Source organism: Gopherus flavomarginatus, chromosome 1 (assembly GCF_025201925.1).
Source record: "Gopherus flavomarginatus isolate rGopFla2 chromosome 1, rGopFla2.mat.asm, whole genome shotgun sequence".
NCBI lineage: Eukaryota > Metazoa > Chordata > Testudines > Testudinidae > Gopherus > Gopherus flavomarginatus.
In genome coordinates this window covers 33,846,053-33,860,745 of record NC_066617.1, presented here as the reverse complement: position 1 = coordinate 33,860,745, position 14,693 = coordinate 33,846,053, and the positions used below count along the sequence as shown (strand labels likewise).

General features: G+C 39.6%; 1 protein-coding gene across 3 annotated transcripts in view; it reads left to right on the top strand.

Moving 5' to 3' along the window:
- The window catches only part of CERK (ceramide kinase), a 74,357-nt gene that overhangs the window by 53,163 nt on the left and 6,501 nt on the right, over nucleotides 1-14,693 (top strand). For all 3 annotated transcript variants that reach the window (XM_050936238.1, XM_050936239.1, XM_050936240.1), the window contains 5 exons: nucleotides 668-742; nucleotides 1,731-1,883; nucleotides 7,550-7,655; nucleotides 9,382-9,452; nucleotides 13,967-14,178. In XM_050936238.1, the coding sequence (XP_050792195.1) occupies nucleotides 668-742; nucleotides 1,731-1,883; nucleotides 7,550-7,655; nucleotides 9,382-9,452; nucleotides 13,967-14,178 (617 nt within the window). The remainder of the gene's footprint in view (nucleotides 1-667; nucleotides 743-1,730; nucleotides 1,884-7,549; nucleotides 7,656-9,381; nucleotides 9,453-13,966; nucleotides 14,179-14,693) is intronic.

The window sequence follows — 14,693 nt, the reverse complement described above, 5'->3', positions numbered from 1 at the left end:
CAGTGCCTCTCGTGGAAATGGAATTATTCTGTCTGTGTAGTAGGGCACTTACATCGACAGGACAAGGCTGTAGTGTAGACACTGACATAATTAGGTCAAGTTAAGCTGCCTTACATCGATCTAACTCTGTATTATAGATCAGGCCTTAGTGATGAAAAAGCAATACCTAAAGGTGCATCCCTATGTCCTAAGGAACTGTGCCCTAAGGCTGTGAATTGACTGGATGGAGTGGGTTGCTTTATCCTTTTTTTTAATGAGGTTCCAGTGAGCAGGAATTTCTGAACTTGGGGTGCAAAGTGGCAGCAGCTGCCACTCCTGTCCATAGGCTGAGATAAAGGCTGTGCCATTGTCCTTTCACTGAGGTAGAAGCTGATTCTTTCTCCTCAAATCCAGCATTCTTCAGTGCATAAAATGGAAGTATGTGGACTATGTTCAGAAGGAGTAAATTTCACTTAGAGAGGAAATCAACGTTTTAATTTATATCACATTATTTATTATAATTTTCATATCCATATTATTGCTTGGTTTTATTCTGTTTCTGCATTTAAGAAAAGAGAATAAAAAGCAATGAGAGGATATAATATTTTTATCTGAATAGCCACATGTATAGAGCAATATTCTTTCTATTATTAAAATATGAAAAATTAAAAGCATTCCTTTTTTACAGGTTCAACAGACTGCATATGCTATGCAACAGTTGGTGTCACTGATCCAGTAACATCAGCACTACATATTATTGTAGGTAGGTATTCAGCTTACTAGTCATTACCTTCTTTTCAAGACCTTAACATATCCAGAATGATCATAATTTCTGTTGTGTAAAAATATAGCTTGATTGTAATAAATAAATAAATTAGTTAAAGTATGAGATGTTTGCTAGTGATATATATGATGCTAAAGAGAGCTGAATTAAGACTGGATGAACATTTTTGTTTTAACCCACTGTTTCAGGTGATCATAACTTTCTGAAACTTTAACTTCTGGTATATATGTTTTTGCGGATTTTGTCTGGCATGCACAGAGCAATATGCAGTAATAGACTATGATTTAAAGTTGTAGGAAATGTTATGGTATATTGCAAACAAGAAATAAATTATTGTGTACTTTAAAACTATTGTAATGCAGAAGTATAAAGAGCAGCATTAAGATTTTGCATGCAACCTTAATTTCAACATTTCCTGGCTTTCAAAAGTTTAACTGTTGTAATACTAATACCCGATCTTGCAAAGATTTATGCTTATACTTAACTTCATGCACCGTGAGTAGTCCCACTGAAGTGAGTATAAAGCTAAGCACCTGTGGACATCTTTGCAGGATTAGGGCCCTCATGTGCTCTGGACATAGTTTGGCCCAGAATATTAAATGTAGGTGTACATTTGTATTTTTTAGGTATTGCTTTTTTTTTGTTTATGCTAAAATATAGAATTAGCCCAAATACATTACATTAAGCACCTTCAAAAATGGTAGGATTCAGCAAGATACTGCTGTTGTCTCTTCCACCCCACTCCAGTGTCTCCGATTGGTACACTGGCCTCCTTGTGTCTTCATTATTTTTCCTCATTTAACAATATATGGCATTGTTAGCCTTGCAGAATGTTTCTCTTTTTCTCTGTTGCATGTTTTATAAGGTTGCTCTCAATTGAAAAAAAAAGTTTAATGTTAAAAATTAGTAGCAGATTTGAAACAAATAAACTTTTAACTGAGATAAAGCCTGGAATTTCTGTTAACAGGTGATTCTCAGCCTCTGGATGTCTCCTCCATACATCACAACAACACATTTCTTAAGTACTCTGTGTCACTATTGGGTTATGGTTTTTATGGCGATATACTAAAAGACAGTGAAAAGAAGCGGTGGATGGGTATGATCAGATATGACTTTTCAGGTAACTTTTGTGTAATTACTACATCCTTACATCAAAAATCTAAAAATAATGGAGCGCTGGATAACATCTCTCTAAGTAAACTTCTGTGAAGCTTTTCAAAAATAAGAGCCAGACTGAATCGGACAGAAATTCCCTAAGGCAGCACCAAGCCCACTGGATCTCATTAATAGTCTAGCCTATTGCGTGCTTAGCACATCATAACATGGAGGCATCCTAAATATCTCCAAAATGAAGGTTGCGCTGAGTTTTTTCTTTAACTCTGGTCTTCAGTCTCTTTATTTCTTAATATTTTACCTATGATAAAAAATGTGTGTTTCAGATAACCAAAACTGTGGACAACTTACTCTGATTATACCAATTTAAATTTCCTGGAAAGTTATAAATCAATATTTTCAATATTTTGGGAGCTGGAAAGAGTTTAAAATGACTTGGTTTTTGAAATGTTACAACTGGTATCTAATCTGTTTTTCAGATTATTGTGATTAACAAGTGGCTTTGTTTTAACACTTGAAGTTGCATATAGATATAGTTCTTCTTCAAGTGGTAGTCCCTATTGTATTCCACTGTGGGTTACACATGTGTGCCATGTGTCTGGAGTCAGAGAAATTGAAAATAGTGTCCATTGGTCTGTGCAGGGGGGCATGTACAAGGGGGGACAAGCAGGGGCACAGACCCCACCCCCAGTAATCATCTCCATCACCGCTTCCAGCTTCTTCTCCAGCCTCCTCCCTCCCCCCCACCTCAGGATTCCCTAAACTCTATCCTGGCACAGGCATATCTGCCCATGGACAAATTTCAGGCAATGAACAACATCATAGTTTGCATCATGAACAACCCTTGTGAACCAGCCAAGACTTGTCTGTCTCTACTTGGTCACATGGCCTTGTGCACTTATGTGACCCCCATTTGGAAGACTTCACCTTTGTTGCCTTCAGACAGGGCTACAGTTCATGTACTCAGTGAGTCGTCACTCCATGAACCTCATGCTGACAGTCCTGTCCAAGGTACTGTCCTCCCTCCTGTGGTGGACAGACCCACATCACATACACATGGGAGTCCCCTTTCTTCTCTCTTCCCCAGACAAAACTGTCATCATCAATGCACGTCTGCTAGGCTGAGAAGTCCATATGGACAATAGCACAATGCAAGGGACATGGACATCTTGAGAATCCAGGATGCCCATCAATATCCTGGAACTTCAAACAGTAAGGAAGGCATGCGAATTCTTTCTTCCACTCACTCGCTCTCATCTTGATCATTTCAGACAGCATCACCACTGTTTTCTATATCAACATACAGGGGGGAGCAAAATCCACCGCTCTATGCGCAGACGCAGTCAATCTCTGGATCTGGCGCATCAGCAATCAGATCACTCTATCCACAACTATCTTCTGGGGATGGAGAATGTGCTCGCAGATTCACCTAGCAGATATTTTTCAATCGACCATGAGTGGGAACGTCACGAAGAAGTGCTATATGACATCTTCACACAGTGGGGGACCCCAACCAGAGACCTATTCAATTCTCAGACAAACAGCAATATATTGCTCAAGGGTGCTCTCAGTCACTGTTCCCAGGGCAACGCTCTCCTTCTCTCCTGGTCAGACCAACTAAACTATGCCTTGCGTCCACTACTGCTCCTACTCTGGGAGGACGCTCCCAGTGAGACAAGGAGATGGTCACTCTGATTGCCCCCTTCTGGCCCAGATAATTCTGGTTCCCCAGTCTCCTGCATATGTCATCCTGTCCACCAATTACCATCCTTAACTTCCCCAATCTTCTCACCCAGTACACCAGCAGGATCAAGCATCCCAATCCACGACCACTCCAACTCAGAGCATGGTATTGGATGGGCATCGACCTTAGAACACATATGTTCCTCAGCAGTAGAGGACATTGTCTTTAAAGATGGAAAAGACTCCACTAGACAATGTTACTGGACTTAAATGGAAATGCTTTTCGTCTTGGGCACAATATAAAAGTGTTATATCAGAAGCTGCAAAGTTTCCCTAATCCTGAATCACATCCTATCTTTAAAGACATTGGGTCTCTCCCTCAGCTCCTTATGAGTCCACCTTGTGGCGGTTAGCACGTTCCATCCTTCTACAGAGGTTTACTCGTTTTTATGCTAACGCTTGATTTTGAAAAGGCCTCCTAAGAACCTTCCCCCCTCTCCAAATGATCACTCCTCAATGGGACCTGAATCTGGTACTTTCAGTATTATGAAATCCCACCCCCCCACCCGCCTTTGAACCAGTGGTGTTTTGCTCCATATCCCTACTCTCCATGAAGGTCTCTATTCAATACTGTCACTTCAGGGAGACGCATCAGTGAACTTGGAACAATGATGGCAGACGCGCCTGTGACAGGTTCCCCTCGGGGTGCCGCCTGGAACTGGGGTACCACTTAGCACCCTGACCCATCCGCCTGGGCTCCCACCCAGTAATTCTGTGATAAACTGAAGAGACACTCCGACTTTCACCAGCATACAGGTAGGGACACAGCCAGCTGTCCCTTTCTGACCAGCCCCTGCATGGGAAGGCTATACAGCTTGGGCACTTACCAGCTTCTCAGGCGCCCCCCCCCCCCCCGAGGATAAACCCCAAATTGTACCTTCTTGCACTGCACAGAGAAATGTACAGTGTAAGCTCATGAAATTCGCTCTCTCCCTCAATGTGGAGAGAGATATGCAGCAACTTTCTTCCCTGAGTTATAATTTCCACACACTGATTTTAGACCAAACAAAAGCAAGTTTTTAACTACGAAAGATAGATTTTAAGTGATGATAAGAGATAGCAAACAGATCAAAGCAGATTACCTTGCAAATATACAAAAACACAATCTGAGGTTAATATACTGCGGAGATTGGATATGAGTAGCACATTCTCACCCTAACTGTTGATTTAGGCAATTTGCAGAGATTCTTGAGGGCAGTCTTCACTTGCTTGCAGGTGAAAACCCCAGGTATTCTTTTCACAGGCAAGAGATCCCTCTAGCCTGGGTTCAGCCCTTCTTCCCAATTCAGGCCTTGTTTCTCAGGTGTTTTCAGGTGTCTTCTTGGGTGGGAAGTCAGTGAAGAACCATGATGATGTCACATCCCTGCCATAAATTTTGCAAATGGCGGGAACCTTTTGTCTCCAGGCTTAGTTCCCACTTCTTTCATTGGAAAAACACTGGTATTTCAAGATGGAGTCCAGTATCAGGTGATTTGGTCACATGTCCTTGTAGGGTCACAGCAGCCATAACTCGGAGGCTGTTTGTAGCATCCTCAGGAAGGGTTCCCAGTGGGAGATTAGCATTTTCTAAGACCTATTGTTCTCCCTAATGGCCCTTCCCAGTCTGCCATCTAGACTGACTGCATTCTGCCTAGTGGACATTCCCCTGGTGTAAACTCATTTGTAATAGATGCATAGACAATATTCCTAATTTCAGACACCAAAATGATACATGCATACAAATAGGATAATCATATTCAGTGAATCATAACCTTTTCAACAATATCTTACATGATCCATCTTGCATAAAACACATCATAGTTATGCCATAATCATATCATAGCATAATATCTCTTTGAAGAATATGGGGCATAGTGTCACAAAGCCACTCACAGTATTCCACAAGGATATAGTCTCCTTACACCTACACCTGAAATTTTTACCAAAAGTGGTCTCCCAGTTTCATATTAACCAGTCCATTCACTTAGCTGTTTTTCTTTCCATAACCACACATCTGCAGAAGAATGTAGATTCCATTCCCTTGATGTCCAACAAGCTTTGGCCTTTTACCTGCAGAGAACAAAAAGAGTCAGGATGTCCCCTAGACTGTTTGTTGTGGTAACAGAGAGAATCAAGGGACAGGGCCTCTCCACCCAGAGACTCTCCAATGGATTTCTGGCTGCATTAAACTCTGCTCCCCGCTGTTGAATCTACCTTCCCCCACTAGGATATGGGCTCACTTTCCTACAGCTCAAGCAATGACCGTGGCATCCCTTTAAGACATGCCTTTGATAGACATAAGTAGAGCAGCCATATGGAATTCCGTCCACATGTTCGCAACACACTATGCCTTGCTGCCAGTCACGGTGACAGATGCCTCCACACAACACTTCTGTCCTCATCCTCGCACCTTCCTCCCACGTAGGTAGTGCTTGTCAATCATCCACAGTGGAATACAATAGGAACCATCACTCAAAGAAGAAGAGAAGAGGAGGTTATTTACCTGTAATCTGAGGTTCTTTGAAATGTGTGGTACCTATCTGTATTCCACTTCCTGCCCTCCTTCCCCTCCGCTTCAGATCTGTAAGATTCGTGGTGGAGAAGGAACTGGAGATGCAGTCAGTCCACCACCCTTTATCACTCTTTACCACCTCGGTCGGAGGCATGACGTGAGCCGGGGCACATGTGCGGAACAGCTGACCCTGCTTTCAAATTTTCTAATTGTGGGCCCATGGTGCACATGTATAACCCACAGTGAAATACAGCTACGGACTACACATCTTGAAAAACCTCCAGTTACGGGTATGTAATCTTCTCATCTACAACTAAAATTTCATTGATAGGCTAACTTGGTGAGTAAAGTGAAGAAAGTTCCTAGTATTGTTCATCAGCTGTTTCCATTCACATTATGGAAGCTGACAGGTTAAGCAAAATTTGTTAAATGTCAACATCTGATAGTTTCCATGCTAGTTATTGTCCAAGTTTTACTAATAGCACTGTTCTTGTTAATGAGCTCTTCGTAAGAGTGATATCAAATATCAACCTTAACATTCAGTAGCCAATTTTAGTAGGAGAGCTTAGGAATGTTTTTTGTCTGATAACAAGTAATGTTAGTGATGCAACAAGTAAGGACAGTAAGCAACATGTGAGGATAGAAAACGAACCAATGAACAAAAATGTTCCTCTTCTCATAGAAAATATGTTAGAGTTTCAAGGAGAAAAAAAATGGAGCAAGGTATTGGATTAGCTGTAGAGAATGAGGCGGTTGGGCTTGAAAGAGCAGTGGAACTACAGTAATGTGGAGGAAGCATCCATACCTACAGAACCTTATTTTCCTAAATTCTGTAAATCATGTTGGCCAGAAAAAATAAGTTTGGGTTGGATTTTTTTTTTTTTTAGGGGACGGGAACTAGTGATCTTCAAATATTTCTACTCCTGTATTTCTTCTTTATCCCCCTTTCTTAAGACTGTTTTCCAAAGTGTGTGTAAATCCAGGAATATACTCATTCAATTTTGTATTTGACCTTCATATTGTAGTATTTCTCATTTTCACAGAGACTTTTGGAAATTAATATCCGAATTTTAATTTTGGGTGTACTCTCCATTCTTTAACCCTATAAATCTAGTGGTTGTGCTCCTGGGAAGTATTGTTTATGTCCCCTCTCCTTTAAAATCAAAAACTAATGTTTTTGCCCTATGTAGGCCTTTGAAATTCATGGAAATTGTATAGCTAAGCGCCATAGCTGACTATGAAAGTCTGGGCCACGATTTTTGTTATTCAAGTAATAATGAAGGAAAATGATGGAGAGGTATTATTCACCTTCCACCTAGTCTAAAAGTTCCAGAAGAGCAAAGAGATGTGGAATTGAGGAGAGGACCTCTTCTCTTGCAATTCCTGGTGGAGGAAATGGAACTACAACTAAAAGCTATGTAATGTGGTTTTTTTAAAAGGTTTCAAGACGTTTCTCTCTCATCATTACTATGAGGGAACAGTTTCCTTTCTACCAACAAAACACACACTGGGATCTCCAAGAGATAAGAAAAGATGCAGAACAGGGTAGGTTAATATTTCTCTGTTGTTACTTCACACAAACTGTTTAAAAAAGGAAAGGATCAGAACTGAGAGTTTACATTTTGATAAACTATTCACTTTCATTTTGCACATGATATAACAAAGAAAAGTAATACAGAACATTTATTTATTTATTTTGGGTACAGATAAGGGCAATTTTGTTTTCTCCATATCCAGAAACATGCTATGGAAGAGCTGAATTTTATAAAGAAGTGCAGTTCCTTGATTATCAAATAGACCACTTAATTTTTCTAGGTCAGCAGACAAAGTAAACTCTTCAAAACAAAAAGAAACCCTAGAACTGGCTTGTATTACAAAAATGTGTCTATTGACCAGCTGACGTATTTCATCCTGCATTACTAAAGGAAGCAAAATAGAAACACTCAAGGGCACAAGTCATGTAAACAGTAGCAAAGGACAAATCCAAAAGCCTTCTAGCTTCCTACAAACAAGGAAGTAATTACACTATGAGGCTTCAGATCCTGGAAAGACTTAAGCATGTGAGTAGTCCCACTGAGGTAAAATCTTTTCAATTATCACAATAAGACTCTTGAGATTAATGTGACTACATACATGGTTCAGTCATTTCAGGGTTAGGACCTAGTTCTGTTCCCATTGAAGTAAATTGCAAAACTCAAACCCACATTAACTGGAGGCAGGATCCCCTAATACAGCCAAATATATTTTAATTAATCACTGGTTTCCTTTTTTCCAATTCTATTAATAATTTTGCTCTAAGTTAGAACTGTCTTTGTCAATACTCATTGAAGTTAAAGAGTCTGTTCCTGGCTTTGAGATAATGGACGTGGGTCTTTGAGTTCAGTTAGTAGAGGCTCATGGCTTTAGATCCAGGCATCCTGGTTCCATCCTGCTGCTGAAGAGCTACACAGGGAGAATCCCGTCCCACTCTACTAATGTCATATTGGGACCTTATGAAATTGCATAATTTTGTACAGACATTTTTCTTTCTACCTCCATTTTTAAGGTGTTTCACTTTTTTTCCATTTAAAAATGTTGAACCTAAAAATAATTATGAAATTAAAAAACCTTATAAAAGCTAAGCAGGAGTTTCCAAGCAAATATACATTAAAAAAAAAGTCATCTGAAATGGGGATCGGGCTTTCCTCAGCCCTTCATTACTGCTGTTAATGTTCTGCTCCCAACAGACTTAATGTCAGCCCTAGTTTTGCAGTCCAATCCAAGAGGACAGATCATTGAAATCAGTGAGGCTCTGCATGGGCATAAGAATCCATCTGTGTGGATCCAGTTGGAGGAATGGGACCATGGTGTGGATGTGGGGAGGAGAGTCATACTGCACTTATGCTCACAATCCTATTCTGTTATCTGTACTCTGCTGTAGACTCTTGGGTGTGCATTACAGATCTCTTGGAATGGCAGCTCAGTTTGATTCTGATCCCTAGCAAAAAATAAAAGTTTTAGTGTGACTTTTGCATAGTTTAAGTACTACAGTAATCCATTATTGTGTATGTATCCCTTTTAGGGACTGGGTATTTCTTACACAGATTTCTTCAGTGTAAATCCAGGCATTGAACTCTGTTTGAAGCACTTGGAATCTTTATATGCTAAAGAACAATGAATGTAGGCTGTGGTAAAAGTAACATTTTCCAAATGTGAAATAATTTAAGTAACTTATTTCAATAGTTGAGAAAAACATACTAAAATTAAACTGAACAATATTCTTGTTTTTCAGGTGCTTAATTTGCAGGCAAAGTAAGCAACAACCAGAGGAACCACAGAAAAAATATGGATTAGAACATAATGGTAACATATTGAAGTGATAAATGTAAAGACTGTGTAGTATTTCATTACAAAAAAATTCTTAAACATCTAGATCAGTGTCACTGTGTTTTAATTATTATTAACTAGCTGAGAATTCAGGATTCAAGCTGAAAAGAAGGATTTAAAGAAAAACCATAAGAAATTATCGCTGTCCAACAATCCTTCTAATAAATATACTGATTCCTTGCACAGTTCAGTGGATCAGGCTTCTCCTGCCTGAGAAGAAGAGTTTATTTTGTGGTCTCAACTAAATCCTAAATCATCTGAACTCTTATCACAAAATAACGCTTAATTGGCAAGCCCTAAGCTAGTGTGGAAGCTAAATTGCCTCCTAAATAGATGTCTGGGCAGATAGCAGTTAAGGTTTTGTACTTTGTCAGCAGTAAAGTTCATTGTAAATAAACAGTTATACATTTTAAAAATTGTAAGTATCATGCTGTGAACATGGACAATTAACAGCCTACTTAACATCTTTTCCAGTGACACCCTACCAGTTCTCTGTACAGACTACATGTGTTGTTCCTGTCGGAGAAAAACTCAGTTCTCACTTTTTGGTTGGGTGCAGCAAAGTCAGATACTTTATTTTCTCAAGCAATTGCACAGAGGGAGGGTGTGCGCTAGGACACAGGGTCTCCCCCTCCTAGGCAGGTCTCTCTCCAGGTAAACAGTTACAGCAAGCATTTTTACCTTTTGTTACATACAATAATAAGCAACAGCTGCATTTTGTTTATACATAGTTCATCTTGATATCTTATTTTTCTCACCTCTATTTAGACACTAGTCTGCATTCCACCTTATCGACTCAAGGTCGCAACAACTTCTCACACAGTTCTTTCCCATTCGCCTCACACAATCCTCGCTTCTACAAATCTCGCGTTATTAGGGTTACAGCTAGCCTGACTCTTGCTAGCAGAGACTGTCATGCATTAAGATCCCCTACAAATCCCTGACAGTTCTTTCTCTACTTCCACATTCCTCATCTGGTGCTCCAGTCATGTCAACCCCCTCTACTAACATACACAGTTCCTTGAATTCCTGCATTGATTTTCAGTTTCCTTCCTCAGTACCTTCAGACTACTACTCCACCTCTTCAAGGCAGTGTGCAGCTCTGCTCCTGGCTGCATCACTTCTCCTGTAGCCCATTACTCCCTCACTTGTGCTCTAACTTCTTGGCAAACGTTGAACCTCTAGTAGAGCCAAATTCAGACTAATGTAAATGGGTGCATTCCGTTTGACTGGAAACTAGCCCCTGGCCTCAATCTCCTCATGTAAATCCTTCTTGAGCGTTCTTGTCTTTTGGATAGACTTCCAGTGCTGACCTCTACTTCTGTTCTTCTTTGTTTTCTTAGGGCATGCAAAACCTAACTTCAGTGGATCAAGGCCTTAAATATTAAACATAATGGACCAGATTCTCCAGTATATTGCAGTCATTTTGTGCAACATCACTGGTTGAGTCTGGTCATAAAACTAGCATATCTAGTACCAAGGGTGTCGACTTATATGACAGGCCCACCTCCTGCTGCCAGTGTAAGAGTTGGGATGTTTTCAGGCTGCACTGATCCCCAGCTGCTATTTCAACCCCTTAAGATAGTTAGCAGCTGGAGTACATTAGAAGAACTCTCAGGTTGCTTTGATTTATGTCTAGGAACCAACCCTGCTCACAGAGTACCTGAGCCAGTGCTTGTTGAAGGCAATAGGAGTCTTGTCTGGGCACTGAATGAGGCCCAGAATCCCCAAGATCAGGAGCGAAGGAGTATTTTTAGCAATGTTTTTCATTCAGTATCTCGTACCACTGCTCTTCCTATGGACATGCACCTCACATACAGCTGAAACCAAGCTGAAACAGGTTTTCTTGTTGCTCTTTATGGTTATGTAACTTATTTTAACATTGCATAGTCTGTGGTAAGATGGAATTGAAAAAATTTGTCATGATATTGAGGAAATGTTTTAATCAGTTTTAGAAGCTTATATTTTATTAGAGTTCCATGGTTGTTTCAGATTTCTGTTTTTCCTTCTAAATCTACATTAACTCAGCATCTTTATGTGCAGAAAGAAGTGGCAAGATGATGGTAATTTGTCATGTCACAGTAGAAGAAAATTATCTGATGTGTTGATCAAAGACTCGACCTACAAAGGTTTAGAAAACTGTTGTGAAAGAGGAGTTCAGGGCCATCATGAAGGCAGCTAAGCATGGTGTTACCTTAGTTATGATCCAATAACCATTGGCTCAGGAGAGTGGGACCTGCAAGCTAGTGAGCCAGGAATACTGTGGCCAGCATGTGTCATGAGGCATTAAGCCTCTGGTTGTGCAGAATACTATTTTTTTAGAACACAGATACTGTCAGCAGCTGGTCCTCGTGGCTGTCCCAGCTCTTCTGTAAGCGAAGCAGATAAGCAAAGTGGAATAATCTGCTACTCTTGGTGTGGAGTAAAAATAACTAAAATGATTAAAAAGGCCACTGCACACATAATTTGTATTTGCTGGATTGCTCTCACTACCCTCCATCATGCCTGCAACCCCCCTGCTCAGTTCAGCACAGGTTTAGAAATTTGCTCACATTGCTGAGCACTGAATGCATTTCTCAGTACTATGTAGAAGTCTCTCTGCAGGTGCTGTGCAAATGTTGAGTACTGGCACTTCTTTGTGTCTGCACAAGTAATTTCAGCAGCTTCCAGCAGCCTGCAGAGTCAAGGCCCAAATGAATATTGCAATTAAATACTCTGAAACATTTCCATGTTTAATACTCCTATTGTATCATTCTGTAGCTATGTTTCCTTTCATTCAGTTGCCAAAGAATCTGGTGAGTGGAAGATTCAAAAAGTGGAAAATTCAAGTGAAGTTAGAAAAATTCATTTGCTTTCAAGAAATAACTCCCTCGGGCTCTTGCTTTCTGTTGCTGTTTAGATTGGAGGAAAATCAGTTCAACATTAATCCAACACTGGCAACAGATACTGCTTTTGAATACAAGCTATGCAAGCTGCACAATCAGGCTAATTCTTCTCTAAAACAAGCATGACACCATTTAATCAAATTGTTCAAAGAATATCAGAATTACAGGACAGATGAGTTCCTAAAATACTACATTTAAGGCACAGAAAACCAACTCAGAGAGAAAACCATTAGTTATTGATTTACCAAAATGGCTAGAGGAGGAGAATGTAGTATTGCAGAATCCCTACAAGCATGTCATGTGGCTTCCATCTCCGCCCTTTTCATTGATACAGTATATTATTGAGCTTGATCATCCAAGTTTATCTTCTTTATTGGTTCCTTAATATTTCCTTTAACATACTCTACCCTAATCATCTATAGTGCTGCTTTTCTGTCTAGATAGGTTCTTCAAAACAGTGCTCATTATCATAGTCTCCAAGCATCTTTTGCCTGGGTAGATGGTCATACAGAGGAGTCTGTCTTAAATATTTGAATCCACTTATATTTGGAAAGGATGTTTAAAAATATCTTTATGGCCTTTTTAATTCATTGAGGGGATAAGGCAGAAAAGATGTAATCTTAAAACCAAAACATGCAATTTAACTTATTTTTCTGATATCTGACTCTTTCCTTACATTTTATTTAAAATATGCCATTTTTATGCAGTGTTTCCAGTGTAACAGTCCACTGTGTCCGGAGGAAAAATACTGCTGCCTGGTAATAAAATTGCTGCATCCAGACATTTAAACTGAGTCTGGTTATAATCTTTTAATACCCATAGCTTGGTCTTGAAGCTTCTCTACTATTTTTGTCTTTCAGTTACCTGGGCAGGCTTATAATACCTCACAAGTACCAATTCTGCCCTCAGTTAATCCCGTGCAACTCCCAATGCCAGAAAAATGTTCAGATTTCCGTCGTTGCCTCCTGAAACTTCAGCCATCACTGACCCCTGAATCATTTATCCTCCCTCCCATATTTTTAAAATTTATTTGAATACATTTTGTGGCATGGAAAAAATCAAAACAGAATGGAACACGCAAACCACCACACACACACACACTCTCTCTCTCTCTCACTTAATTTTCCTGGATCAGCATCTTAATAAATGAATACATTAATTAATTAAAAGTAAAAACTCCAAAAAATTGCTCTCTCTCCCCTTGCTCCCTTTTTTTCACTCAGCACCACTTTTTTTTTCTTTACTTTGATGCGGGTTAATCCCATGACCATGAATGTTGAGCATATGGAATCTGAATTTGATATTCATGTGGCAGAAGTGTCAAACATTTATGATATAAGGGAGAAGATCGTGTACCATTCTGGTGCTAAAGACTCAGAAAAGAATGCTTAGTAGGAAGAAGTATGAAATATTACAATATCAACTTTGTGTGTGAAGTCATGATAAAATATACAATATACATTGTATTACTTAAGTTAGATACATATCCATAATGCATTAAAATTTGTATTAAATAGCTGAAACTTGCTAAGCATGGTTGTATCTCACTTCTCCTGTAAGTATATTGGTAATAGTCTTAACGACATGTTTGACTGTGTGTTTCAGAGGATGAAGGAGGAGAAGATTGGAAGGTTATTAAAGGAAAGTTTCTGGCCATCAATGCAGTCAATATGAGCTGTGCCTGTCCACGGAGTCCTAAAGGCCTTTCACCAGCAGCTCACTTGGCAGATGGCTCTAGTGACCTCATTCTAGTTCGCAAATGCTCCAGATTCAATTTTCTAAGGTATCTCGTCAGGCATACAAACCAAGATGATCAGGTATGTATTCTCTCTTTCTAAGACTATGTACTGTTCAGGGTCTGAAGGGTGTCTAAATGCTGGAAGAACTGTCTGGAACAAAAATCATTAATGGTGGAACTGATAAACAAGAGCATGTATGCATTTTGGATGAGATATTCTGTCCACATGTGACCATCGAAGATCTCATGACATTTTACGTAAGAGCAAGGACTTCTCCCATGGTGTCCTTAGCCAAATTCCAATTTTGGTAATTACATTAGGCCTTTGTAACATTTCCCTTGTAATTTCTGTTGGATACAGTTAGTATTTAAAATCCTTTCATCCCAAAATGTTTGCATGCTCATAACGTTTGTTTGTTTCACCAAACACTGAAATGCACGAACTTCTGCCCCGCAGCAATATCACACAACTGTTCAGAACATGAAATGAAGAAGAATTATTTACTCATTGGAAACTGCATAGTGTATTTAGTTTATCAGAATGTAGTTAGCAAAACTGTAATTTGGGCATGACACAGGCTTCCAAAAGATCTT